Raw genomic sequence first — 27,578 nt, forward strand, 5'->3', positions numbered from 1 at the left:
TGACTGCTTAGTATATACCACATTGATTTAAGAAAACTTAAAGAAAAATGAATTAATTTAGTAAATATTCTCCTACTTAGACCAGACTTATCAATTTTTTAAAATTGCCGCGTTGGCCAACACTATTTCGCACGGCACTGCCAGCATGGAGCGAAGTGTGGGTGTGCGTGCGCAGGTTGTATCTGCGCGCCGGAGCGACCCGAAACTCACCACGCCATCCAACGGGTTGCTCTCCGCTCTCAGTTTACTTGGATTCTTTGGCTCAGCACCGCAGTAGAAATAGGCATGTGAAAAATCGGAACATACACAATTCTTTTCTAATTTAAATTCCATATGCATTTCTAGAACGGAAACTTAATGTATGATTCTTATTTTCCTATATCTTGGCTACTGAATTTACCTCTCTCTCAACCTCCTCTCGCAACAAAACAGTCGCTCTGCGCTCTCAGGCTCAGGCGTTAATTCCCCACAGCTCCAAAGACTAGCAATCCGCACAGTGTTTTGTGAGCGCTGCGCTCATTGCCCCAACAATTTTCAACCGCGCCGCTTGTGTGTTCCTTTGCCGTTCGAGAAATCCGAATCCGAAAGATAGCAACCAAAAGATGGATACTTGACGTATTGCCACGAGAAATATTCCGAAATAACGTTATTTATGTTCGGGACTGCTAAACGATTTTTGGGTTAATTGAATGACAACGCAACGCAGTGCAGGAAAATTTGACTTTTTCGCCTTTTCCCCGACTGTTTTTCGCAACATCTACGGGTTTTTGTTGTTGTTGTTGCTGTAAACGCGGGCATCGTAAACAACAAACAAGTGCAGTGAAGTTGTTGTAGTTTTGTGCGCTCTAGAACTGAAATGTGAAGGAGGAAATACACAGAAAAAGTGTGAGTGCAGCAGGCAAATCAATTGAAGTGAAAATCGAAGGGGATTGGAAATCGTCAGGCGAAAATCTTTTGTTTTTGCTACTTGCTGTTATGAATTCTATGCATTTGTTTGTGTTTGTGTGTGCAAAGAGAGAGAATTTTCCGCCCGGATAACGGATCTTCGATCTCGTTTGCGTGCGTGTGCTTGTGTGAGTGTTATAGTGCGAATGTTTGCGCAAACTAAAAATCATTGAGCATCTGGGATAAAATACGGGCCAAATACATATGTAAAAAGTGTGTTCAGTATTTAACTGGGCAAATAACATAAAGAAAAGAAATGCAATTGTTCGCCAGCCACGTACACACATTGTACCTGCACTGGCCATACAGACAAACATACGTATACGTATACAGCGGCGGCAGCGACGCCGGCAGAATCAAAGCAGAGCGCAAATCGCAAGCCAACGAAAAACACCTTTTCCACCACGTTAAAATTGCTATTGTTTTCCGGCTTTCGGCTACTTCAACATAATACTCAACCAAAATCAACACATTACTCGCACCTTATTAAATCCACACAAACGTACATACATACATACATACACACATGCATAGCGAAAAGTGACTGACCAGTAACAAAAAAAAAAAGAAAAAATCGACTGCGATTACGAATCCAATAACAAAAATCCGTCGGCACGTGTTAATCGAAATCAAATTCAAACTCGTTGCTAATAGTCTGTTTCTTCTGCAGTCAATGTAAATACCAATTATCAAGTGAACCTCTAAACATATCAAATATACCTACACATATCGAAAATTAATACAATATAAGGAAAGGATAAACCGGAAACCGCCTTAAAATCCAATTTTAAACAGTAAGTATCCATTCCCACTACTTAAAATTGAAAATCAATGCGTCTTGAAGAGTTGCACTCGTGATTATGCAAAATAGCTGACGAATTGGACATTACTAAGTCAACAAACCAATGCTAATTATTCAGACAGCAAGCCTTCCTTAAACTCATTAGCGTTATTTCAGTTTTGATGTTTAATATTTTCTGATGTGGTTTCAAAACTGATTTTGTAACAAAAAAATTCTCAAACTATAGTTTCCTTCAGTTTGTTCCATTCCTTGTCGTAATACACATCCTTTAATCAGTCGCGAGTATCTGTAAGCAAATCGCTATAGTTTCCAATTGGACTTTCAATTAGTCATGCTTTCATTATCAGAGAGTCAGCACACAAGTATATAATGCTATAATTTGTAAGGTGAATTTCGGAAAAATAATCACTCAGCGGTTTTCAATAAAAATTCTTGACTTTAGAAATTTTTCAATTGATTGTTAAATGTGCGATCTATGGCTTTTGAAGTGTTGATGCGCAATTTCTTGTTGCTTTATGGATTGATTTGCTCTAAATAATGAATCTCATGGCCTTAAAGAACTGATCTCTTGATTAGATTTCAATTTAAAAGTTCAGTGGACACCCATCACTGTGCAATTTTAAAGTAAAAAACTGCATATGTATATAATTTATTTCTGTCGCTTTTGCATTGCACATTTGTCTCTTGAAAAATAAGCTTTGTTGTAAAAGGAGTTAAGGATATTTTTAATTGAGTCCTAATATTGGTTGTTTCTGTTTCTGTTGTTGACTGAGTAAAGTGCGAGTACTAGTGCCATAAGATAAAGTTACTGTTTGAAACGCACATTTTTTGCCGATTGACAAAAACCCATATGCATTCTTGGGCTCAGAAGTTTTGATACAAAGATAGACTTCAAGAACGCAAAGTTCTCGACTTGCTGAATTTTCTGAAGAGTTTCGAGACCGCCTCGACACCAATTCCCACCACACTCACACTCTCTGGGGCTCTCTTCTGAACCACAGCTGCGGTAGATTCCATACTCACCTCAACCTTAAATTGTTGATTCTTCAACTTGTCAAACCGGCTGACAAACCGACCGTCGCGTCGCGTCGCTCGTCCCTGTCCGTGTGTCTGTCTGAGGTGAGCGTGTGTTGGTGTGGCGCCATTCCGACGACGCCTCTGCCGCCAACATCGTTACTATTATTTCTTTTATTACGTCAGTGGCGCCAGGCACTTCCCTCTCGCTCGCACGCCCGCCGCCCTGCCTTTTTTTTACTCTGCACGCAAGCATTCTGTAAGTGTGAGTGAGCGAGAGAGCGCGAGTGTGTGGTGTTTTGTGCTGGTGTTGGTGAGCGTGTTTGTGGGGCTGACTCGTAATTTTGTTGCTGTTCGTCGCTGCTGTGCTGTTTTTTGTTGTTGTTGCCGTCATGCCGGCGGCGCCACTTTTGTCGTCGATAAGGAGCGCAAGAAATGCCAGCAACAAAATGGAAATGCTCGCATGGGCCACACACACATGCACAAACACTAGCGTATTTGGGCTGTTAATTTGCGGCGCTCCTCGTTCGTTCCCCCCCACCATCGTGCGTCTCTTTCCCGCCGACAGCTGATGCTGCCGCACAGATCTTTTGCATATGCACTGGCGTCGGCTGTCCGTCGGTGAAAGAGGACGAGAAGGGGGGCATTACTCACTCAAGCGATCCACCAGCAGATTCCTTGCCTGCCAACTGGGGCGTAGTCTGGAAAACGAAAACGGGGATGTTAGCCTCTTTATAGGAAATGTGACACATTGGAAAAAGGCAACACTCATTATCGATTTTATACATGCAATTATGTATATGTATATATGTTTGTATGCACCTTTGTGATTCCCTTAAGCTGTTTAGGGAATTTCACGTTTTTAATAAAATTAAAATACAATACAATACAGATTGATGATTGTTGAATGTTTCAAATCATACATCCTATATTAAAGATACTAGAACCGGATTAATTAGGAAATTAGGATTAATTGCAGGAAACCCCCTCTTTTACTTAAACACGAGTGCATTTCACGATGCTCGGCAGACCAATTAGGCCAGTGACTAATAAACGTACCCCTCTTTTATTGCAGAGTCCGCACCACTGGACAATACATATCAAGCCCGTCGAAAGCATATCAACGAGTGATACGAGGACTATAAAACAGTTTAACAAGTTCCCAAGTTCCCCGAGACGCCGCCCCCCGCCCCGAAATAAACCCAAGTTCCCAGACATAATACACCCACCCACCCACACGTGCAACCGAGCAGCGAGAAAGAAAAACAGTGAACTACCGTGACTAGCCGGCCCTGTCGAGTCCGCGAACCAAGTTAGTCAACTACAAATAATGCGCATACAATAGGATCGATGTTACCGCAAAACTGTATGTCCCTCCATGATATTCCCAAACGAAAAGAAGGCGTTATGGCGTTTAGCGTCCAGCAACAATCAGAGCAATGGGGTGCCAGCAGCACCGCCCGCTCAGCCACCACGGCCGCCTCCCCCTCCACATCGACCCCGCCCTCATCACAGGCCTCCTTGCTTTGGATACTACGAAGAGCACTCTCTGGCAATGCGGCAGACGCCGCCGCCGCCCTACAGTTCTATGCCCTGCGCGATGGACTGCTCCAGCTCAAACTCCAGCTCCTGTGGACAGAGTTTGAGTCTGAGTCAGGGGCAAAACCACAACAACAACAACAACAACAGCCATTCGTACCGCCGTCTGCCAAATCACATGGACCTGTTGTCGCCGCCTCCGTCAGCATGCGACCCCTACTGTACCGCTCCTGGTTGCAGCTGCGCAAGCTCCTGCGACGATATGTTGATCGACGGAAGCGATCTGGATCAGGATCAGAATCAGGACCGGAAAATGGACCAGGGACCGGTTCAGCCGGTGGACCGCCGGATGATAAGTGCCACCACCTTTGCGACCATGTTTCGGAAATGCTGTGGTGGCGCGACGGAGTCCATCAGCGGATCCACACTCACGATTCCAGTCAGCACGGTCAAAGCCACCGCTCATCCTCCACTAACGCAAGTCCAGAATGGCAAACGTATGCGCGAGGATTTCGCTGCGCTGATGAAGCAACTCAAGCGGAAGCAGAGGATCGCACTCCTGGACGCAGTCCAGAGTCGCGTGAGTCCGCCGACCAGGACGAAGCGCGATGTCGTGGAACAAACCACCACCACCACCGCACCCACCTACCTGCAGTGCATACTGATACCCTCGGAACCCTGCAAAACGCAAACGGATTGGGAGCCCCACGTGGCCGCCAGCCGACTGTTTTTCTGGAAGGAATTGACCAACGGCAAGGAACTGAAGCGACTGCCTGTTTGTCCCGCCGCCCGCGACTGCATCTATATGTGCTGCAACCCGCTGCATTGGTTTCGCATCCTGCACCAGCCCGAAACAGGTAGGACCACTGTTCTCCTGCCACAGGGAAGCACTTCTATAAAGTATCCTAAGATGGGGAAGTTTGTTTTAATAATTTTGAGATCACACTTCAGAACTTTTATCGACTCCCAATGTATACATAATTCGTAATCCAAAAGGTTACTATGTGCATATCCAGAAGGCTAGACAATGTTTTTACTTGTCAACTTCGTTGGATAAATACAAGTAATCGATTATTAGTTCTTGGAACACTTAAAAACGACCCATTCCGCATCCGGAACCGAAAAAGGATCCCCACCCACAGCGTTTACTTACTGAGCTCGGATCGATCAAAACTCATTTGCAATTGGTTTCCCCCAATAAATTTGCACCTTATCCGAATCTTTATGGCGGGAGGAAAAGCTAATAGCAATCTAAGGCCAGCTGTGCCAATACTCGTGCCCGCCACTGTAGGTGTAGGCACACAGACACACACCACTGCACTGGGTGTGCGGTGAGCATGTATTTGGTGGCGCCAGGGCACACAGACAGGCACTGGCATTAACACAAACGTACTTTCGCTGGGGCATGCGAAATCCATACGAACATGCCGCCGCTCGCCAATTTCATTTTGTTCGCAAACGAGCATGGGCTGCACTCCGCAGTGGTGTGGGTATTCGTACTTATGAGTGAGTGTCTTTCGGTCTGGAGAGCCAGAGCGAAGTCAAAAGAGCCAGATACAAGGTGCATCTGTATCTGTATCGGTATCCGAATGCATTAAACTGAATTTCAAGTTCCTACACAGAAAGGAAAGTGTGGATACCACATGAAAATGATCAGATTGGATAAGAATACCTAGCTAGATTTGCTTCTAGATTTGCTTTTGTGCGAATTCTACAATTCTGCACGTACATTCATTAACGTAACAAATCCACAGTTTAATCACCAGTGCCCATCCAATGCATTTGCTATATCTTCAGTCTTAATAAACAAACTTTAAAAATGATTTTGTAAACTACAGTAAACTACACTGCAAACTCTTCTGGAGCTGAAAAGGGGAATTATTCCATAATGTGAACTAGTCTTGCATTGTTATTTCGTTCTGTGTTGGCTCACTGTGCGCCGCCGCCTTGACTTTTGCCCAGACGCAGACATAGACACCGCGCACTCACACACACCCACCGGATCCACCACTCTCCGGCTCATTTATTCCGCTTTATCACGGCCCGCACACCACACTCGAGCACCAACACACGCACACACACGTGGGGGCGCGGAGAGAGCGGCGGAGAATGTGCGTGAAAGCGCCACGCAAACGGTCGGCCCAACATGACGGCGACTAAATTCTTTTCAAAATAATTTGCGTAAATTTAGAAACTGGCGCCAGGAAATAATCAGGCGTCGTCGCCAACGCAAACGCAAAAGCTGAAGCAAAGTCGGCGGAGTCCGTTACCCATTGCCCATACCCATTACCCATTGCCCGTACTCGTCCGAGTACTCGAATCTTTCGAAATACAGTCCAGCTGCCCTAAATCAAACGATCAAGGCACATACGCTAGAGGAGTTTAAGAAATTTAGGAAATTCCCAGACCCAACAAACGAATTTTCTGAAAACCATTTTCGAACTTGAAAGAGGCATCCATTTTCAATGGAAAACTTTATTAATATTAGTTAGAGTTAAGAAAATAACTTCCATTAGAATGTTGATTAAAAACGTTGCCTACTTATTGGCGTTTGCCCAGAAGTAAATTTTGAAAATGTTGAATTTTCCCTTAATTTTTTTTACGACATTGAAATGTTCAATTATTCCAACACAACTTTTCCAACGAGTCGTGGATTGCTTCATTAGGGACGCTTCACTGTAGCTGGGGCCGCGGCATATCCGTCGCCACCAGCTAGTTGGCGCACCGTTTAAAAATCCCATTCGCACTATGTACATTCGGGCAAACATCGGAGCATGTGCATGTACATCGTACATATGTGCATTACATACATGTGCGCTTTCCGATTTGTTTGTTTTTATTTTTAGCACGCGCATGCACACACTTCGTTGGCGCATCAAAAATACGTAGACATACCAACTGCATCTGTAGGCATTATACATACATCGAATGCAGATTGAGAGATGCACCATGCACTTACATCGTAGCTTGCAGCTAGCTTTTCATCACGGTTGAAAGCTATCGACGAGTCCCATTTATTTATAACCCATTTGCCCGACCAACAGATTGAACGTTATCTAGAACGTGCGTATCACTCGGCCGAGCTTACAACTGTATGGGCACATGGATCGCTGTTCTATTGCTAATCTAATCGCACTATTATATCAGCACTAAACTGCATGCATGTAATACATCATATGTGTGGGTTGTTTTCATCAATTGGCGATGGTGCCTGGTGCCTATGTATATGCGGAGCTGGTCTAACCTCAAACCCAAAACTCACTTTTGTGCCATGTGCAGAAGGAAGAACTTCTGCGGAAGCTACAATGATTTCGCCTATCAAACTCATCAAAATGAGATTATAGCTCCCCCCGTACAAACTTAAAGAAACACAAAATAAAGATCGATGAATGGTCGTTCTTATCAATGTGGAAAAACTATGTGTACATTTTATGTGCTGTTTATTAAATCATAAAAAAAATAGTCCCAATTAGTATAAGAATAAAAACCTTCTTTATGAGTCATTTAATAATAGTAAAATAAGCCTCCAATTAGGGGAAGTCAAAAGCAAAGCGAACAAATTAATTAGGAAATTGCATACGTTTACTTGTTGATGGCTAACTTAATAGCGACTAAGATTAAGATCACCACTTTTTTGCCAGCAGCTTCAGAGTCTTTCCCTAACCGATAATCACTGTAGATGTGATGGCAAAAAGGCATGTCTATACCGACATTCCTGTGCACAAAACACAATCTTTTGGGAAACATGAAGACTCTGTTCGTGCCGGTCTCCAGACACAGATACAGATACAGATACAGATACAGCCTCCCTTACCTGGCCGCTTACCTGTGCCACTTTGCCAGTGTGCCTGTGCAACGGGCCTGTGCACTGGCAACTGGAAAAAGGCAGCAGGGAACTGGCAACAGGGAAATCGGCAACAGGCCGCTTTCTGGCTTTCTGGATTTCTGGCTGCCTTCTGCCTTCTGCTGGCTGTGTCATCGTCGTCTGGCCGGCGGATGGACGACGTCCCGACAGTGACTGGTTTTTTAATGATGGCGCCGAACACATTAAACAACTCGATAATGTTATTCCATCCGCATCGGTCGGGGAACACAATTCCAGGAATTGTAACGACGAGTGGTCCCGCGACCGGTGCTTTGGTCTTTGGACATCGCGGTTCCATTGGCTCTTTCGACTCCACCGACCCCAACGTCCCTGCCTCGCAGCGAGGCACCTATAAAAAGGATCATTTTGCGTGCCTCTGCCCCATCCATCCGATCCCATTCACAGAGGTGCGGTTCTCGGCCATAAAGCTGCACTGCGCGGTTGAGGGTTTTTGTGTGTTCCTCTGGAGATCGGCTACAGATACATATTTATGCTGGCATATTTGCGCTGGTCGAAATCGTTTCGGGACTATTTAATGATTTCGATGGAGGCAACTTGACTAATTACGTTGTATGCTTGGGATAGCATGGAGTTCGCTATTACGCTGGCTTTAATCACTATGTCAGGTGTGCTGGAGGTGAGCTTAGGGAAACGCAGTCAGCCCTGGGTACTACAAGATATTACCTAGAATTATATATGGTAATGATGGCTTTATAGTGATCGAATTGTACATATCCAATAATGTTCGCTGATAGATAACAAAACACACTATACATTTTTAAATCCAATTCAAATAGGAATCAAAATCTGGAGCACGGTCAAAAAACCAAAAGCGGTGTCCACTTGGTGGAATCGCCTGGTTTAAATTTCAATTACTGGAATCTGACTCAATGGACTGGCACTCTTTTGCCAGAACCCCAAACCCAGAGCCGTGAATATTCAGTTGCCTATTCCGCCGACTGGTCATACGATCCATCCATCAGCTTTTTGACGGCGTGCTGGAATGGTTGGCTCTCCCTTTGGTTTCAGTTTCGGTTTCGCTGCTGCGCTCGTGTTTTTGTTTTTATGGTTTTTTTTTTCAAGAATTGTTAGATTTTCGACGTTGGCGTCGATGACGCGGCCGCTCGTAATCAGGTTTAACTGGTACATTGGGGCTTGGGGACCGGCGGCGATGGCGATGGTGGTGGCGGCGGTGGCGAATCGCCACGATCTGGGTACATTTGAGTCGATTCGAGTCGCCAGGCGCCGTTGACGAGGCGCATCAAGCGATTTATGCGCCGTCAGAATACCAAGAGAATGGCTTACCGCAGATCTTCTATTCCCACCGAAATCTGGGCTCACCTGTTGCACCTTGATTGCTACTTTTGGACTTTAATGTGCACTTCTTTTATGGCCATTTTTTGTTGGCTGAATATTAATTTCTCTCACATGTACCGCATAGATTTGCATTTGATTGGGTGGAAGCTAATCAACGATATTTAGATGCAAAATTGATTTGCTTTATGTCCAGTTTGATTTACATATTGCCGTGCCCCTTAAAAATAACAAATTATCCTAGGGGCTTCTATTTTATTTTTATCTTAAAATTAAATGCTGAAAAGTGTTGTGACGTAAAGTTTATTATTAAATTAAAGGTCCACCAAAGTGGAGCTGTTGCATAATAATTATTCATGGTAAACAAACAGAAACAGAAAGGTAGTTAAACTTGTTCCAAAGTTCTATCTAATAATTAAAATATGTTATATTCACGGCGCTCTCGTCAAACAATTTATTAGTTTTTGAGTAATACATTAATGCATCCTATAAAATGTTAATGCGACGTTTCATAAATAAGCTAATTTATTTAATTGAATGAGAGGTTCGGTTCGGATCTGGCAGGTAATCCATTGAGGCCTTTGTTTGCGCCCATCTCGGCCACCAAAAACGACCTGTTCCGTTTGCTTTTTTGGGAGTAAACTGGAAGAATGAAAACGGAGTAGGATGTAGAATGTAAGCGAGATTGAATACAGCGCCATAGGAATCGGAGATGGGAGATGGGAGCTGCTGGGAGATGGGAGATCGGAGATCGGAGATCGCCGCACATCAAACGATTTCTGCGCCAATAAAAATAAAATGTCCCCCAGTGGGGCTGGCTGATATGCAAAGATTATTTATTTTTATATCGCCGCGCTGATGTTTGGCTTGCTTACGCTTACGCCTGGGTTTGTTTCGACTGCCTTTTCTTTCTTCGTGGTTTTTAGTTTTTCTGGCCTTTATTTTTGTTTGGCTTTGTTGCTCTCTCTCTGTTTTTGTTTCGCTTTGATTTGCTGCTCAAATATTCGAACACTAGTATTAGTATTAGTTTTGCGAACCATGATCTCATCCTATATGCGCCCCGACTAGAAGACGCGCATTTATAACTCGAACTTTTGGTTAACTCGAAAAGGGTTTGCAATCTCCACGGGGCTGTCCAAAATGAAACTGGGTAAAAGTGCATTAGGCTGATAAGGTTCAGATAAGAATTTTAATATAGTTTAGTCGGCCAAGCTATTTCATAAACTTGGTAAATTTATTTCATTACATTTCGAGAAGGAACTTAAACTAACTTAAGTTCTTGCTGATCTATTGGATCGAATTATTATTAATTCATGTTAATTCAGGTTATGTTAGTGTGATCTTAAGAAAGTACTAAACAAACGTTTTCATGTGCTGTTATACAATAGTTTAACAAATTGGTTACATAAAATGTATCAGTCTTCAACAAGTTATAGTGTACTAATACTGCTTAAGATCGGCAGATTTTGCTTATTTATAATGCATCTATACAAAACTAAGAAAACTATTCATACAAGTATACGAATAAGTACGTATCTCCAAGATATCTAAAGCAATCCCCTCTCACGTCTTCCATTTCAGAAGCCCCAACGCCGCCATGCCAACGCTCAAAAATGCTGAGACTGAGAGATGCAGGTAAGCCGACTCTTCTATATAGATTTTCGATCCGGCTTACTAATCATCGCCAAATCTTGCAGATTTCGAAGAAGACTCGCAGAACGATGCAAAGTCGGCAGCGCTGAGCACGTGGAGTGCCCAAAGCACCAGCATTTCGAGCTTCTACAAGCCGACTCTCTACGAGTCGGTTACCACTGATGGAAAAGGTGAGTTTTATGCCCCAAAATCGCTCCCTCCTTTGGCTCTCCCCCGCTTATCAGGGTATTGGTACTCTCATACGTGAGAGTGCACCGGAAAAAAAGATATTCGATAGTATGTACATAATTGGGATTTAAAGCGAAGCACGGAATTATAATCTGATATGTGGTATTAACTCGATATAATGTAGGTTGCCTACATATAATTCTGAACTAAATATCACAACACCGCCCTAATAAAAAATCTTTATGAAGTTAAGCAGTTATCTAAATACAGATATCAAGCAAATAGAAAAAAAGTATATTGCTAAATGCTATTATTAGTAACCATGTAGCTGCATTTTGTTCAGTGTAAGAAAGTGGAAGAGCGCGAAGTGCTGCGACTATTTTGCCGCTTAGGTGTATTGGGGCTGCGGCCCGCTACTGGTGTGTGTGTGTGAGCGGCGCTCTCTCTGGCGGGCAAGTTGTTGTATCGTGGCGCCAGCTTGCCGCGTCAGGTCGTCACTTTCTATATTGATATTAACTTTTAAGCGAAAACAGCAAAAACGAAATGAAAATAAATAATGAGCGAAAAACAAACACGGGCGGCGACAGGCTGAGCGAAAGAGAGGGAGTGAGCGCGGAGAGCGAGGTGAGTTGGCGCTCTCGATGGCGCCACAATATTAATGCTAACTTACAAGAGTGCTTGGAGGGGGGGTGAGTGGGCCGAGGGGCACAAGGGGTCCTATGGGTACTATGGGGCTATGGGGGCTATGATATCATTCACGGCACTTCCATTGCCCGGCGACTGAGACGGCACCGTGAAACTGAAACTGGCCAGAACTCACACAAGCATGCATTCATTCGTACGTACATGTATGTGTGTGTATATGCCATCGCACTATGGAAAATTTGACCATTTTTGTGGCCAAAATTGTTAACTTCAGAACGGAGAGAGATATTTAGTTTGTGCTTTTTGTATCTAAGCAAAAAAAAATGATTGATTTCGTGAAAGTTATTGTACATAAGCATATTCTATAAAAGATAACAACAATAATAATAATAAAACAATTCAGCAACCCCCTTGTATAGCTTCCTTTTTGCATAAGATTACTCATAATTTGGAAATGTCCGAAAAACCACCAAAGAAAAATAATTAATATGACAAAAAAATAATACAATATGACCTACATGTTATTGATGTTATACATGTTATAAGTCATTATAGGGAAAAGCTTTTGTCAACTTTTTACGTCAACTTCTATTTATACTAAATTTTTAATAAAACATGTGCTTTTGCCAGAAAAAGTGGGCGAATTTCCCATAGTGCATCGTCCATTTGGCTTTTTTATGGCATTGTACTGGCGACGAAACGACGGAAAACTATTACATTTAAATGGACCGTTAAGTTGCGGCTTTACGACGATTGGGTGACAGGCCAGTTAAAAATAGATTGAAATTCCGATTTGATTGATTCCCATCACAAGTTTGTCAAATGGACATTGTTTGCATAGTCTTTGAACTGCGAATGATGGTCTTAATCGGCCTTCTGAACAACTTTGTAATCAATGATTTGGCGGTGATTTAAATATAATGCTGCTGTAATGCTGGAATACGAATGGACATTAGTTGTAGATTCTCAACCAATATGGGTTCTATCAATATAGATATTAACTAAATGATACAATAATGGTGATACGATGGTCCGGCATGGTTCAATCGTCCACTTACTTTCAGCTTTCTTTAGCAATCGATTCAATTTCGTAATTGCATTACTGCAACTTCATCGTCGGTGGGACTCGGCCAAAATGGAGCACACACAAGTCGAGCATCCGTGTTTCCCCAAAGGCACCACATGTGTGCCACCAACAAACTTACAGGCCACTGCCTCGACCCACACATGCACACAGATTGAAGATAAAATATTCTAAATTTAAAGATGATGTAGCAGCCCGTGGATTCGGGCATCTAACACAAATGAATGTACATTTATGTACCTACTTACATAAATATTAGCAAGGGGATTCAGCAGCCATGAAGCGGCGCTACGAATTTACAAATATGTATGTATGTAGTACAGGGAAAGTGCAGTAGGTAGATCTTTCAAGCAGAACCCTCCTTCAGCTTAAAGTTCTGTGTATATCGCAGCACTTGCCGTAATCTTAATTTATAAATATAACAGATCTCCAATATATCACAAGTGAGCACGCAATAAAACAAATTCAAACGCAATATCTCATTCTAACCATGTTAAGACAACAAGCCAACAGAATCATTAACCCATAAAAATTATTTAAATATTTATATTTCCTATCCTCAAATGAAATGCCAAAATAATTTATTTATTCAAGGCCAATAATTCGAAAAATTTGGCACATTAAGTGTAATGTATGGGGGAACCTGTTGAAATTTCCACGTAGATATTCAATTTCATTTGAGTTGGCGCATGGGGGCCAATTTGATTCCCCAATTTTCCGAATCACCTTTCGCCTGGATCAGCTCTACTGGCCCACAATCTTGGCGAGCTGCTGCTCTCCCAGTTGAGCGAGCGAGGTGGCGACGGCAGCCTGGTGGGGTAAACAATTTTTCGTGGCCATGGCGAGACGCGACGGAATCGCCGGCGTCGACCTAATTAGGTAAACATCGGACAGGCGCCACTTGCAGCGTCCAACGCCCCCGCTGCTACCCCATTCGGCACATTCTTTGCCATGCAAAATTTTAAAAGCCGTCTACGGATTTATTGCGATATATTTTTACTTGGCGCCACAAGACGCCCGCCTGGGCTTGGCCTTTAGCGCCTTTCGGCCTTTTCGTTTTCCCTGCGATTTTCCTCGATTTTCCTCTGAATCGCTGAGCGATTGTAGATTGTGTGTGCCGCCCAATGCGCACAGCACATTTCTCGAATCGGCTTCGGCCGTTCTGGCCAACTGCACCGCCAATCGACTATCGACCCGCTGGCATTGTTGCAATTGGCAATTTGGCCACCATGGCGTATGCGCGATATTTGCACTCTGTTGTCTGACAATGCTCTTTATGCCATTGTTGATTGATAAATTCCCAAGACGAGGGTGTGGGTTTATGCTGACAATGGTAATGGTGTCATCCGAAGTAGGTATTAACAAATATATATGTAGATATATGTATATAAATAACTACAGATACGGTGGCGTATACGCAATGTTAGCATTGTCTCGCCTTACGACTGCAAAATTCAGCGCATTTTGTTTACTAATTCGAAAGCACTAATAGGTTATGTACATATATTCATTCAATTAAATATAAATTTTCAATTTTATGAATGGTTTAATGTGGACATAAATTTTGAACAATTTGTACTCAAAGCCCACGCGTTTTCGAAAACTCTCGTCAGCAAGGATTTCAAATAAAGAGTGGCACTTGTTTCTCACTTTGTTATTGGCTCGACACGCGTTCGGAATCGGAATATACAAATGAACCCATAAACAGACTCTGTGGGTTTGCGCACATATGCACATACATACATACACATACACACACAGCCGAGCAGGCCGATATACACGGTATGCGCAAATGAATACCACACAAATACAGAATACGCGTCGCCGGTCTGTTTACGTAATGCCCTGGCGCCAAATTATTACCATTTAAATGTCTGAGCACACAAGTGAGTGTGAACGTAATGTGAATGTGCCTGTTTGGATGCCGTCGCCGTCTCTTGGTTCTTTCTGTATTTTCAAACGATATGGCGATATATAGCGCTTACTCCCCCGATATCGCTTGAATGTTATGGCGATTTTAAATCACATTTTATTGGCCGGCGAAAGAGTTATTAGCGCGTTAGCCTGCAATTTGTATGCGGGTTACAAGATTGCGATTTGAATAATAGTTATTAATGGGCATAACTTTATGGCAGGCATCTCTAAGAATTTAATGAGTTGACAATCTGACAAATAAATTAGCAACTTAACTAGGCGCCGTAATCTTTAGGCGTCTATCTTATCGCCGCGTAAACCGTGCAAGATATGAATGTACGAGAAGTAGTTGCAATTTGGCAGTCCTTGTAAATTCATTCACAGCCATCTCTGCGTACTCCCTGCAATATGCAAACTTACGTTTTCCCAAACTTTCGATTGAAACTGGTACCTGCATCTATAGCATATTGTTTCTCCTGCATTTCAGATCACAACATCAACAGCAAGGTCTGGTGCCAAATCGCCTACTGGGAGATGGCCCACCGAGTCGGGGAGTTCTTTCACGCCAAAACAAACGCAGTCAATATCTACACGGATGGGATTGTGGCCAGTGAGGTGGACAGCATGTGCCTACGTGACCTCACACCCGCGGGCAATCAGATCCACTCGGAGGCGGTGCCAACGGCGCGTCAGACGGTCGGATTGGGTAAGAGAAGAGGGTTTATTAACGCGAAAAGATGTTTTAATCGGAGTACGCACCGCAGGGGTCACATTGAGCCTGGAGAACGGGGATGTGTGGATCTACAACCGTGGGAATACAACCATTTTTGTCGATTCACCCACTCTGGCCGAAAATCTGGACCGAGTGTGCAAGGTGATGCCGGGCTACTGTCTGAAGGCCTTTGAAACCAATAGGTAAGATCCTTCAATAAAGTTGTCCAGAAATGCAGAGCCTCTTATTGAGTATGTTTATTTCGTTTCGCAGGGCTGAACTGCTAAGCATGAAAGGGCCAGGACACCACCCCATGGGACCCGTCGACTACTTCAGCATAAAGATCAGCTTTGGCAAGGGCTGGGGACGTGACTACAAAAGACAGGACATCATGGGCTGCCCCTGCTGGCTGGAGGTTCACTTTAGTCATCTGCGGTGACAGTACCTGATGCAGGCCCGTTCGGCAGTACCTCATTCGGTATCCCAGCACCTGGTTGAGCCCGGCTCGGGATGCGCCTGCGACGAGGTGAGCCGCCGGCGATCGCGCCAGCTGCTGCAGAAGGCCCAGAAGCTGCTGACCAGGCTGTGCAGACAGGTGTGCGCACTGACGGATTATCGTCCGGCGAGGACGAGATGGAGATGCCTGGCGGGAGGAGGCAGGAGATCGAGCCGCCAGTTAACCACTAAACCAATAATTTGGAACAACAAAGGACTGCAAAAGAAATCATTTTAAATGTTAATATACATAATTACGAAACAAGTTTCAATTACTGCTAGTAGACACATCGAAATTAATTTTAACGCATCTGAGTCGCATTAAGAGAAAGAGATAGAGAGAAAGAGAGAGAGAGAGAGAAAGAGTCGGGCCGAAATACATAGTAATTGATTGTTAAAAATACTTAGCAAAAATTGAAATCCTGTGATTCACTCTATATATACACATGTAGTACGTACCGACGCATGGGGCTAGAGCTCCATTGCCAGTAGCTATATGATATGTATAAATATTTAATCTTACATACATACTTAACAGAAGGCACTTCAGGGTTAATAGTTTCGAGAATGGCGAACAGTCTAGTTACGATGCAATACATTCAGAAGCCACTACCTTTTCTATGCGACGTTTTTAGAGCAACCCAAGCCCATAATTTATACCCCACCCAAATGAAACCAAACATCACTGAAATACAAATCTGTTCAGTAGAAGCTGCATAGATCCTAGGTTAAAGAAAAAACACCATTAACAAATTCTATACGGTTGTAGATTCTAGCGCAAAAGGATTCAATTCGATTGGCTTTAGAAAGCACACGTCATGTTCGAACATTATTTGTTTTATGTTGATATTTTGACTGTTTTCGTTGTCATTATTACGTTCATTCATTGTTTAAAATAGAAAATTTGTAATCTGTCAAATGTATAAAAAGATATTGCATCTCGATACTTACAGCAGCTGAATACCATACAATAATTTCATTTAAATTTAATGTAATCGCTTTTCGTCCATTCGCGAGAGCACCAACTTCGTTTGCATTTCCACCTGTAGCAAATGCGAACTCGAGGAACTGGTGCTCTACTTAAAATCCGTGCGCTAGATCTTTTGACTCTGTACCAAACCAAACTGCATGTAGGCCATCCTAAAATCCCAGCCTTGTATGTATTTCGTTCTAAGAATAAATGCGATCCACGTTGAACTGTTGCGATATTCTCATTCTTTTGGGGGAAGACCGTTTTTGGGCTAGTTCACTTTTCTTGGGCTTTGGCATGAGCCGAGCTCCGATCAAATCGCGTTTCTACTTTAATTTGGTGCAGCCATTCTTCCATGAAAATAAAATGTTAATTCAGTTTTTCAGAGACACTACACCTTTCTATATTTTAGTGTATTATCAACAGATTTATTTAATTATTAAAACTAAGGCAGAATTTATTCAATCACATAGTCCTCATCAAAATCGTATTTTTCTGCCTTGGAAGAGGACGAACCTAAGCTAAAGCTATCCAGAACGTCTGTAATTTTGGAGATTTTCTTCTCGTTGCGAACATTCTGTTTCTTTTTTAGCTTTTGCAGTTGCTTGATGCCTTTATTCAGGGATTGGTTTTCTAGAATTTATATATATCAAAGCGTTAATACATTTCCATGTTTCATGGCGAAGGTTTCTTTTTGCTTACCTTCTAAGAGCAGGCTAGGATCAACCTTCTCCTTTTCCTCATCTAGCTTCCGTTTGCGACCCTTTGCGGGCTTTTCCTTCTCGTCTATGACCAAACTGGCAGTTATTTTATCTGCGGGTTCGGCTTCCTCACGCGGTTGTCTAATCTCTAGAGGCCCGGTAGATGTTATCTCCATAATGTCATCAGTTTTCACAGCACAATGCTCTAGGATTTCCGTCTCCATGGACTCAAAGTTCTCCACATCGAATTCGCGGGCCTCTGAGTGTACTATTGAGGCACTTATGTGCACACTTTGTTCTTCCTGAACTTCCGGTGGCTGTGTACAGTATTTGATTTTGCCCGTGTTCCAATCGTTGAGCACGCTTCTTGCTGCGGCCACAACATCTGGCACTCCCTTTTTCAGAAATTTTCCTATAAACAGCGTAAAGTAACGTATTATTGTTATTTATGCCAGTTAGAATTTGTAGTACTCACCCATTCTGGCTGCCTTTTTGGCGAAGAATTCCTCGAATGTGTCGTAGTTTGTAATATCGTACATCGTGCAGAAGTATTCCTTGCTGGCACGCTTCAACACGCTCTCGGCAATGGTGAAGGGATCCTTTACATCGCCCACACGCTGTGCATTCTTCAGAACTGCATGAGAGTTCTCACCTCCGCTGGTAAATACGATTCCAGGACAATCAATCAGTTTGATTTTTGAATCCAGCTCTACTTCTTGCATTGCCCTGCAAAAATACATATGTTTCATAAACCCGATGCATTATAGAGGATAAATATGAACTCACTTGGTCACTCCTGGTGTGCTGCCCACCATGCAGGACCTGCCGCGGGTCAGCGAGTTTATGATGGAGCTCTTGCCTACATTTGGAATTCCAACGACGCCAACGCGAATCGAGGTCTTGATGCCCTTGTTGCGGCAATAGTTGCCCAGCATGGACATAAGCAACTCTGCGCCAATGCAGACAGATCCCTGCATGGCCTTCTCGGTCTTCATCTCGCGCAGCTTGCGGCGTCCCAGCCGGTTGGCCTGATCCTGTGTGGATGCCTTGAAAGCGGTGACGGGTCCACTGCGGCGGAAGTACTTGATCCAGTTGTTCAGATTATCTCGCGGGACCAGGTCGGCTTTGTTAAGGACCAGGACCAGTCGCTTGTTGCCCGGAGCACCGCGAACGGCGCGCTCAACCTCATTGCAGCGTGTTCCCAGGGGGTCACGTGCATCAACCACCTCCAGAACAACGTCGGCGTTTTCTATCACCTTACGGAATTCCTTGAAGTACTGCTTCAATGACTGCTCCTTGGTGACCGCGTTCTTGTACTTCTTTTCGTCCTGATCCTGGGCATCGTTTTCGTGCATTATTCCGTGCACAGTGCTTCGCATGTCTGCATCCTCGACCATGGACTCCAGCGTCTTGAACTTGTTCTGTTCGCGTTCCGCCTTAAAGGCTTCGCGGCGAGCCAAACGCTCGGCCTCCTGGCGCTGCTTGGCCTCCTCCACCTCCTTGAGGATGTCATCCTTGAAGGGACAGATGTTCGGGATCTGGATGAGCTTCTGTTTCTTGCTGCCCTTCTTCGGATTCTTCTTGGCCGCGCGACGTTCCTTTTTGTTGTGGTCGCGCACCTTCTTTTCGATCTTGTGCTTTAAGCGACCGGTCAGCCTTTTGGATTTCTTGGCTGCGGATTATGGAGATACATGTAGATCTACTTTAAATGTATACAAATATACTAAATACTTACTCTTCAACCTTTTCAAAGCCATTTTAAACGAGGATAACCGGAATCAAAACCAACTTAAACAAGAACACGTGAAAATAGTCTTCTTCTCGATATTTTGTCAGTCACCACGAAGCGTGCCCACTTGTTGTGGCGTGCTAGCCAACACTGCCAGTGTTGCCAGACTGGCGGTGTGATGTAATTTGGTTTTTGTGCACCCTCTGCGAATTAAATTAATAATGTCACTAAAAAGTGTATTTCTAAGTGCTCTTCGGAGCATTACTCTGCCCGCTGTGCCGCTTCAGACTTCTAGGATTCACACGAGCGCTTGCTGGCGGAAGGCGGAGGACCGCAAGGAAATGCTCGCATCTTTGCCGGCCAAAGACGAAGGAACCGTGGGTGAAAAGACCGTGGACATCGACACACTTATCAACCGGTTGGGATTCCATTAAACATTTGAAAATAATCTAATGCAACGAATTTTCCCTTTAGCAAGGCTAAGTTTTTTCCCGATGCCAGCACCGCCACCACGTTATTCAATGGAACACCCTTCAACGAGCTGCCCATCTGCAATATTCGCGTTTCGCCCAACAACACAATTATTTCCGTCACGGATCACAAAGGTGGGTCATGTGGAACTTTACACCACCTGTGCACTAACGTATTCCTATTTCCAGGAGTCCTCCGGCTGATACGATCCTGCGGAATTGAGGGATTCAAAAACACCCGCAAGGGAACCAACATAGCGGCTCAAGCTACAGCGGTTACCATTAGTGCAGTAAGTTATTTCCAGAACAATTCAATGACTAAAGTGGGATAATCAAAACTACATAAAACAACTATAAAACTTACAGTACTTAAAATACAGTACTTTAAATTTGATGTTATAAAAGCTTTTGTATTGGCAGCTAGAAAACTTTTAAATTTTATGTGATTTTGGATAATAATGGGATACAATACAATAAGCAACCATATGCATTTGAATAGTGGTGTTAAACTATATCCAGAAATTATAAACAAAAATTCAATTGTATTTCAGAAAGCCGTGGAGTTGGGTTGGAAGACAGTGCGAGTGAAGGTTCGTGGTCTTGGTCCTGGAAGAATGGTATGCTCAATACTTATTGTCACTCGTGTCATATAAAAATAATTGAATATTTTTAATTCAGTCGGCCATCAAAGGATTGCAAATGGGAGGTCTGAACATCGTTTCCATAACCGACAATACACATGTTTCCTTTAATCCTCCAAGACCCCGGAAGCAGAGGAGTCTTTAATGTTCAATTTGTTAAGACCATTTGATTTAAAGCAAAATACACAAATAGTCGTTTACAAACAAATACGCACAGTTTATCTTTCAAACGGAATAAATAGCACTGTCACGATGAGTTTTAATAGGAAGAAATTTATATATGGCTTTTTGTTGCCATAGAATAAATAAAACCCGCACGTATACCAAAGGTTTGCACAAGATTATTAACAAAGATAAAACAATTTTGTAAAATATTGTTGTTTAATTCTTCTTAACTTATTTGTTTTTTTTTCTTAAAAATACTTTGAATGCACATAATTCCTTTAATTATCCTACGTTAAAAAAGTACAATACGCAATCTATCAGTTTGGATACCTACAAAATACATAAAATACGAAACTTTCCTCCCACTAATCAACTATTAACCCTAATCAATCTTTTTCAAATCGGCTGACGAACGCCAGTTATGTTATGGATGCCATAAAAACGGTTTGACTAATTATCACCTAGCGAACACACTAGTAATATTACAATGGAATGCTGCTTCTCAACATGGAATTCTAGAGGAAACGATCAGGCTTTGTACAATGAATGATGTTTTTGGTTGAGGCTAAACGTGAGGCTCGGATTCGTATTGTCATGTGGCTGCACTCGTGAGTTTTCGCAGGCGACCTTCGATGTGATTGTGAAAAACTTTCGCTGCTGTGCTTAATAAACATCTTTTTTGAGTTTTATAAAATTGATGGCGCACATTATTCGCGTTTTGCTCATTCTCTGAGAAAGACGCTGGTGGAGTTCTTCGAAATCTTTCATGCATTCTGGACCAAGGACAGTTTGGGTTGACCAGCTCCTCTGATCTTATGGCGGGAATTTGAAAACTATGTTGTTCTGCAGGGTTATCTGGTTTCATATCCGATTCTGAGTCACAATTGTTGCAGCCGCTCATTCCGAATGAAGTATGAAACTGCATATTGGACGCTGTTCCAGGATAATTTGGACTACCACTGCCGTACGAGTTATGTGTCGTATTTCCGTCCCTTCCCTCGTTGTTACTTCCATCGGGCTGTGGTTCGCTCTCTTCGTAGTCCATAAACGTGGTGGAACACGCTGGCTGATAAATAACCGCTGACGCATGGCCCGATCTACCCGATTTTAGTGGCGTTCCTTTAGTCCAGGTATTCGTTCGTGGATCGTAAACCTCAACGATGGACAGGAAGTTGTTACCATCGAATCCACCAATGGCGTACAGCTTTCCGTCCAGCGGTGTCAGCGAGAGTGCACTACGTGCGATTTGGATCGGCGCCACCATGTCCCAGGTTTCGTTTTCGGTATCATAACGCTCCACGGTGGCCAGTTGACGGGTGCCATCAAAACCACCAACAACGTAGATGTACTGGTTAATTGCAGCAACCCCTGATAGCAATTAAATCAGAATTTAGTTGGAAACTAGATAACAGGATGCGCAGTCATTCTTACCCGCTCCACTGCGACCCGTTTGCAGTGGTGGCAGAAAGCTCCACTCATTGTTCTCCGGATGGTAGCACTCCACGCTGGCCAAGCGTTCGTTTCCATCGAAACCTCCGATGGCATAAAGCAGACGGTTGACCACCACAACACCCACTCCCAAACGCTTGGCATGCATCGGCTGTACAAGAGTCCAACGATCCAAATCCGGGTCATAGCTGCAAGAGATTTAAATAAATAGGTATCTTTAATAGGTATATCGATAGTAAAACAAGTATTTCCTTAATTAGATTTCTAACCTATTATAAATATGTTTCTAGACACACATAGAACCGTTTTGTGAAAATGTTGAAATATTCAAATCAACTAGTACGTATTTTCAAACAATGAATATTACTTACTATTCCACCGTGTTGTGGTACTCCATGCCCGCGGATCCGCCCACGGCGTACATCAGCTCATCCATCACGGCCACGCCCACTCGATGGCGTGGCACGGACATGGGAGCGCAGGGACGCCAGGTTTCGGTGACTGCACTATAGCGATCCACCCAATCCGAGTCGTAGGAAGATCCAATGTTGTTATTTCTGCCTCCAACCGCATAGAACTTGCCCTTGAGAAAGGCGGCACCCAAACCAGACCTTGGAATGCGTAGATTCGGCAGTGTCGTCCACGTCTTGTCGTCTACATTGTAGGCCTCCAGAATGTCCAGTGAGTGACGGAAAAAGCCTCCGGCAACGAATATCATCCGAGTGGTGTTGGGCGTTCGTTCCTTGACACCTGGACACTTGTGCAGCGTTAAGTCCTTGAAGATCTTGGCCAAATACTCCCGACAGGCGGGCACCTTCCGCAGAACATCGCAGTTTTTCATCTGCTCCTTGAGGAAGTTAGGCGTGAGGAACTGGCAACGGACAGCGCCCAAAATGTGCTCCATTTTACAGTGTCGGTTGTCCTCGTCGTACTTCACCCACTTCAGCACAGCGTTGTAAACCTCGCGCTCCTCCTGCACATTCAGTTCATCCCTTCGTATCAGGGCTATCACCTGATATGCCGAAAGCTGAAGGAACTCCTCCTCTTGGCACACCTAAGGAAAACTAAGAAGCTATATTTCTGTGGTCTATTTGTACACGGTAAATTAGTCACCTGAGTGAAATTTCGCTCGATAAACACATTGGCCTTCTTTTGCAGCTCAACGCAGCCGTGTTGCTCAGCAAAGTGGGCGATGCCAATGGCATTCGTGGGGTCCAATTGGCGCTCCAGGAAGGCACAGCAGGCGTCGATTACGTTTGGCACTTGGAACATGGTAGCCGCGGGCAGGAGCTGGCACACCGTTACCTCAGTCACGCGTATTTGGCCGGTGTACATGAAGTAGAGGATGCGGGACATGGCCGTGGGACACACCTGAAAGAGCGAAACGGACGAACTGTTCATCCATTAAACCAACCAATTGCGGGCCGCGCTTGAGCTCTACTTACCCCTTGGAGCTGGACGCGCGACATCTCCGACTCCTTGAGGCCGCCCGTGAACATGGCCTTGAAGTAGGGCGATGCCGCGGAGAGCACCACTTTGTGGGCGGGAAAGAGCTCCTTCTTCACCTCCAGCACCACGTCCGTGAGCATGCCGTGCGAACGCATCATGTACATCATCTTCAGGGCCTCCTTGGCGTAGTTGGACATGCAGAAGGTCATGTCGTCATCCGTCGCATCGTGATCATCTAAGGTCGAGTGCGCCGATCCGAACCGACCACCGCATGAGATGGAACAACTTTCCGAAGTGTTGCTCATCTCAGCCTCTGGAAAATCGTACAGAATTTTATTGTAATGCCATAACATACAAACATACATATGTACATATAACTAAAATTGATAATACAACTTTGGGAAACAGTTGAGCCCTGTAACCCTTGTACCTCATCCATCGCAAATAGATCGGCAATCAGCTTGGGCTATTTATTCTATTATATTATCTAATCTGTTGTGAATTTGCAAAAAATCCAAGATGGCACTTTAAAGAAATCCTCCAAGTGTGAAATGACGTACTTTTTTATGCATATCTAAGATAACAGAAAGGTTAGGTACGACCGGCCTTTAATACGTTCTAGAAATTACAGCGGTTATTTATTTGTTTGTTTGTTTATTTGTTTGTTTTGAATATGAATAGGCATTTTTTAATTGCTATTATGGTAAATTGGGTTCAAAGACTTATAAGTTGTCGATTCAAACAATAAGATAAGATTAAAGATTAAAGTCAATTATCTGTTTACTACTTAACAAAAGCTCTAAAACAAGAAGTACTTGAAGTACCCTCTTTTGAATGGGGACTAATTTGCCAACCGGGATTCGCATTGTCAACACAAACCTGTTTTAACGAACTGATATCTTTCACGATAATATTTCAACTGTCTCTAACTAATCAAATGTTCAAACACGCGTCCAAATCAAGCAATGCAACTTGGATAAATGCCGTTTCACTCCATTAATTTGTATCATCTCACATTCACCCACAGGTGACTTCACTGTAGCACAATCTAGAATCGTTTCAAACATTTTCGCCAATCATTGTGGGCTGTTTTAGAGTGTGGGACCCGCCAGAGAACTTGATTCGCAATGTGCACCGTCATGATCAGTGGTTTTTTACCAGAAGCACGAGTAACGAAATATTCTGGCAAACTCGTTGCGAATTGAACTGTAGACCCAGGCTAAAATCCAGAACAGAAAAAAACCAACCTTCTGGGCGGCTGGGGTAGCAGCTGCGGGTGGGCATGTTGGAGGTGTGACTCTCATATTGCATGGGCGAGTGCATTTGGGTGTGCATGTTGCCACTAATCCGGGATCCTTCACAGCTTCGTCAGTTCACAAGAGATAGGTTCAACAAGCGGGCGCTTGAATGCGCACACACTCCACTCGAGATAGTGTCAGTTCGCGAACAAAGACCGAAAGTCCGTGTGAAAATGAAAGCGCACGATCGATCAGCTGCTGCTCCGTAAATCCGTACGGCGATCATGCGTGCGCCATGGAGAGAGCCCGTCAACTGACTGCCATGGTCTGCTCCGGCCGGCCTGGCCCATCGGTATTCCGAATCGAAGACCCAGAGGCCCCGGAGACTTATCTCTCGGATGGCGGGGAGCGTCACAAAGAGCGCTATCATGCTTACATATGTGTATTGGTTCTTTTGAACCCTTGCAGGTGAATATACTCCGTGTTGTGGCGATAAAAACTATGCCATGAATGAAACGCAGGCCTGCGGGCGTTTTTTGGTTCGTAACGATGATGCTCACGAATCGTTAGTTATGGCAAACATAATTGTTTGCCGTGATTTTCAGTTTTGGGTGAGAAGTGCCTAACCCGCCCAGCAAGTTTTTTTTAGGGAGCCTCACTTTTTATGTACCCAACTAATTAATTTGCAGGGTAGCTGTGCGGCTACACAGTATTGTCAACAAATTTACGCGCGTCATGCAAGCAGTTGGGAATTTCGCTTTGTTCAAAAGATAGCTTAAATCTGTTCAAAGTCCGTGCAAAATAAACTATTGAATACAATAAAATCAAAAAAGCTAATTTCGTATGCATATTTCATGGAGTACGAACATATAAACCGGCTTATAGGGGATTACGTCTCTATTTTGTATTGCAAAGTATTTCAGTCAATATTCGAGTTTAGTCTTAAAGGTATTTCATAACATAAATGACTTTTATATATTGTATTGTATATCATTGTTATCATGCAATTGACAAAAGGCAATAAATTTTAAAGTATCGTCATGTTCCCAACACATTTTCAATTTATGAACACATTACTACATGACGATAGAAACATATCACTGATACACTCTGAACTAAACATTGTGCATAGAAGGAATTAACTTATTAACTTTTGGGATATGTATTTATAACAAAGTTCAAATAATTTTGAAAAGACGATGCCATTAAAAAAATTATAGCTTGTAATATATTTTGTTATTGTTTACTAGTTTTCCAGAACCAAAGAATTTGTAGCACTGAAAAAACATTTATTGTTAAACTTTTTTAAAAACATTTCATGAATTATTTTTGATAAAGTTTAAAATAACTCAAAGTTGATAAATCTTTCCAGCACATTTGTTAGATCTCTAATCTGTATAGCAATAATCTTAAAAGCAAAACTGTATCCGTTCCTTTTTTATCTGAATCACCAAATGAAACACATAAGAACTTCAGATAAGCGTAAGAAGGCCCTTCCCGGCAAAAAAAAAACCCCATTTAAGTATTCTAAATCAAACGCACTTTGGAAAATCCACACCCGTTAGTAACCAATAAGCATCTTGGATTATCGAATTACGGCTTTAAAATTTCCGCGTTAAGTGACGCTGGGCTGTTGGTAAATGAATGATAAAGGCAAAAGCTGGGCGAAATAGTGCCGAATCATGCTGAGGAGGCAAAACCTTACACACGGTCGCAGTGTTCACTGGTGTAGGTGAAACAGCAGCGTAATCAGCACGGATGTTGGGTGTGCGTGTGTGTGCGTGTGCAGGTACCGTTGAACTTTGCTTTCACATAAACAAATATTACTCACTTACATTGCTATTGCTCTCCCTAGGGATACAGCTATCACCCTTGCACACACGTATGTAGTGTACATAATATCTACATACTATTTACACACACACACCCGCACTACCAATGCCATGTGCCAAACAGCTGATGGAGGCCATGGAAATGGAACTCGTAAGAAGGCCAGCATTCGTTAATGTGAAATAGGCACTTTGTTGTAAGACATTACTGCAATGCAGGGCAAACATTTACACTTCATCACCAGGGATTTCAAGATCTAACAGATACCTTACACATTTATGTATATAACCACGTAAATAGGATGGGCAAGTACGCCGTTAATTTCTACCTTTGTTTCATTGAGGTTTTCACACGAAGATCAATGTACGCTCGCAGATTAATAAAGGGGATGCCAGCTTTTAACTAAACTATGCGATGGTCAGGCACTTTATGTTCAATTTTATGTTGCACTTTGTATGTTTTATTTACTGCTACTCACATCTGTATTTATTTATTTTGCCACTACACAACGATTTTTTTCTACTCTTCTTCTTGAGGTAAACATGCCAGTGTTGGAAAATGCTCGACACTTAATGACAAGAGTTGCCGGATGGACAACAAGCTTGTGGACATATATAAAATAAATAGTATAGAAGACATCAAATAACATTTACAACAAATATTAGTTATTACAAGTTCAAAGGAAGTTGTATCGCTTAGCTACTCAAAGCATTTTCTAAAGAAGATGTAATTTTTACACATGTAAGTATAAATTCCAAGACGTAAACCAACGAGACTTATCGATAG

General features: G+C 43.2%; 4 protein-coding genes across 9 annotated transcripts; 2 read left to right on the forward strand and 2 right to left on the reverse strand.

Annotated features, from left to right (window-relative positions):
* The first annotated feature begins 342 nt into the window (after positions 1 to 342).
* LOC6552407 (mothers against decapentaplegic homolog 6) lies at positions 343 to 17,347 on the forward strand. 3 transcript variants are annotated; one of them, XM_026983673.1, is made up of 8 exons: positions 343 to 359; positions 1,616 to 1,739; positions 3,837 to 5,157; positions 11,061 to 11,114; positions 11,177 to 11,302; positions 15,431 to 15,649; positions 15,708 to 15,858; positions 15,929 to 17,347. In XM_026983673.1, exons 3-8 carry the CDS (start codon positions 4,140 to 4,142, stop codon positions 16,092 to 16,094), a joined length of 1,734 nt encoding a protein of 577 aa, XP_026839474.1. In that variant the 5' UTR covers positions 343 to 359; positions 1,616 to 1,739; positions 3,837 to 4,139; the 3' UTR covers positions 16,095 to 17,347. The 3 variants fall into 3 exon arrangements, with proteins under 3 accessions (XP_026839474.1, XP_026839473.1, XP_001979805.3); XM_026983672.1 differs by lacking the exon at positions 343 to 359 and adding an exon at positions 395 to 885 and having other exon boundaries at positions 1,600 to 1,739; XM_001979769.3 differs by lacking the exon at positions 343 to 359 and adding an exon at positions 396 to 885.
* A 151-nt stretch (positions 17,348 to 17,498) lies between these two features.
* LOC6552406 (guanine nucleotide-binding protein-like 3 homolog) lies at positions 17,499 to 19,690 on the reverse strand. Its single transcript, XM_001979768.3, has 5 exons — positions 19,557 to 19,690; positions 18,608 to 19,493; positions 18,297 to 18,547; positions 17,823 to 18,233; positions 17,499 to 17,753 (listed from the first exon to the last, which is right to left on the reverse strand). Exons 1-5 carry the CDS (start codon positions 19,576 to 19,578, stop codon positions 17,578 to 17,580), a joined length of 1,746 nt encoding a protein of 581 aa, XP_001979804.1. The 5' UTR covers positions 19,579 to 19,690; the 3' UTR covers positions 17,499 to 17,577.
* On the forward strand, positions 19,679 to 20,869 carry LOC6552405 (28S ribosomal protein S11, mitochondrial). Its single transcript, XM_001979767.3, has 5 exons — positions 19,679 to 19,968; positions 20,025 to 20,155; positions 20,210 to 20,310; positions 20,572 to 20,637; positions 20,699 to 20,869. The coding sequence occupies exons 1-5, from the start codon at positions 19,772 to 19,774 to the stop codon at positions 20,804 to 20,806; spliced, it is 603 nt and encodes a 200-aa protein (XP_001979803.1). The 5' UTR covers positions 19,679 to 19,771; the 3' UTR covers positions 20,807 to 20,869.
* Positions 20,870 to 20,898: 29 nt separating this feature from the next.
* LOC6552237 (kelch-like ECH-associated protein 1) lies at positions 20,899 to 27,395 on the reverse strand. Of its 4 annotated transcripts, none has more exons than XM_001979766.3 (6): positions 24,972 to 25,636; positions 23,721 to 24,037; positions 23,389 to 23,646; positions 22,647 to 23,329; positions 22,258 to 22,463; positions 20,899 to 22,194 (listed from the first exon to the last, which is right to left on the reverse strand). In XM_001979766.3, the coding sequence occupies exons 1-6, from the start codon at positions 25,057 to 25,059 to the stop codon at positions 21,419 to 21,421; spliced, it is 2,328 nt and encodes a 775-aa protein (XP_001979802.1). In that variant the 5' UTR covers positions 25,060 to 25,636; the 3' UTR covers positions 20,899 to 21,418. The 4 variants fall into 4 exon arrangements, with proteins under 4 accessions (XP_001979802.1, XP_026839472.1, XP_015009737.1 ...); XM_026983671.1 differs by lacking the exon at positions 24,972 to 25,636 and adding an exon at positions 27,121 to 27,395 and having other exon boundaries at positions 20,900 to 22,194; XM_015154253.2 differs by lacking the exon at positions 24,972 to 25,636 and adding an exon at positions 27,271 to 27,395 and having other exon boundaries at positions 20,901 to 22,194.
* Between the last annotated feature and the right edge of the window lie 183 nt (positions 27,396 to 27,578).

Source organism: Drosophila erecta, unplaced genomic scaffold, assembly GCF_003286155.1.
Source record: "Drosophila erecta strain 14021-0224.00,06,07 unplaced genomic scaffold, DereRS2 tig00000000-arrow-pilon, whole genome shotgun sequence".
NCBI lineage: Eukaryota > Metazoa > Arthropoda > Insecta > Diptera > Drosophilidae > Drosophila > Drosophila erecta.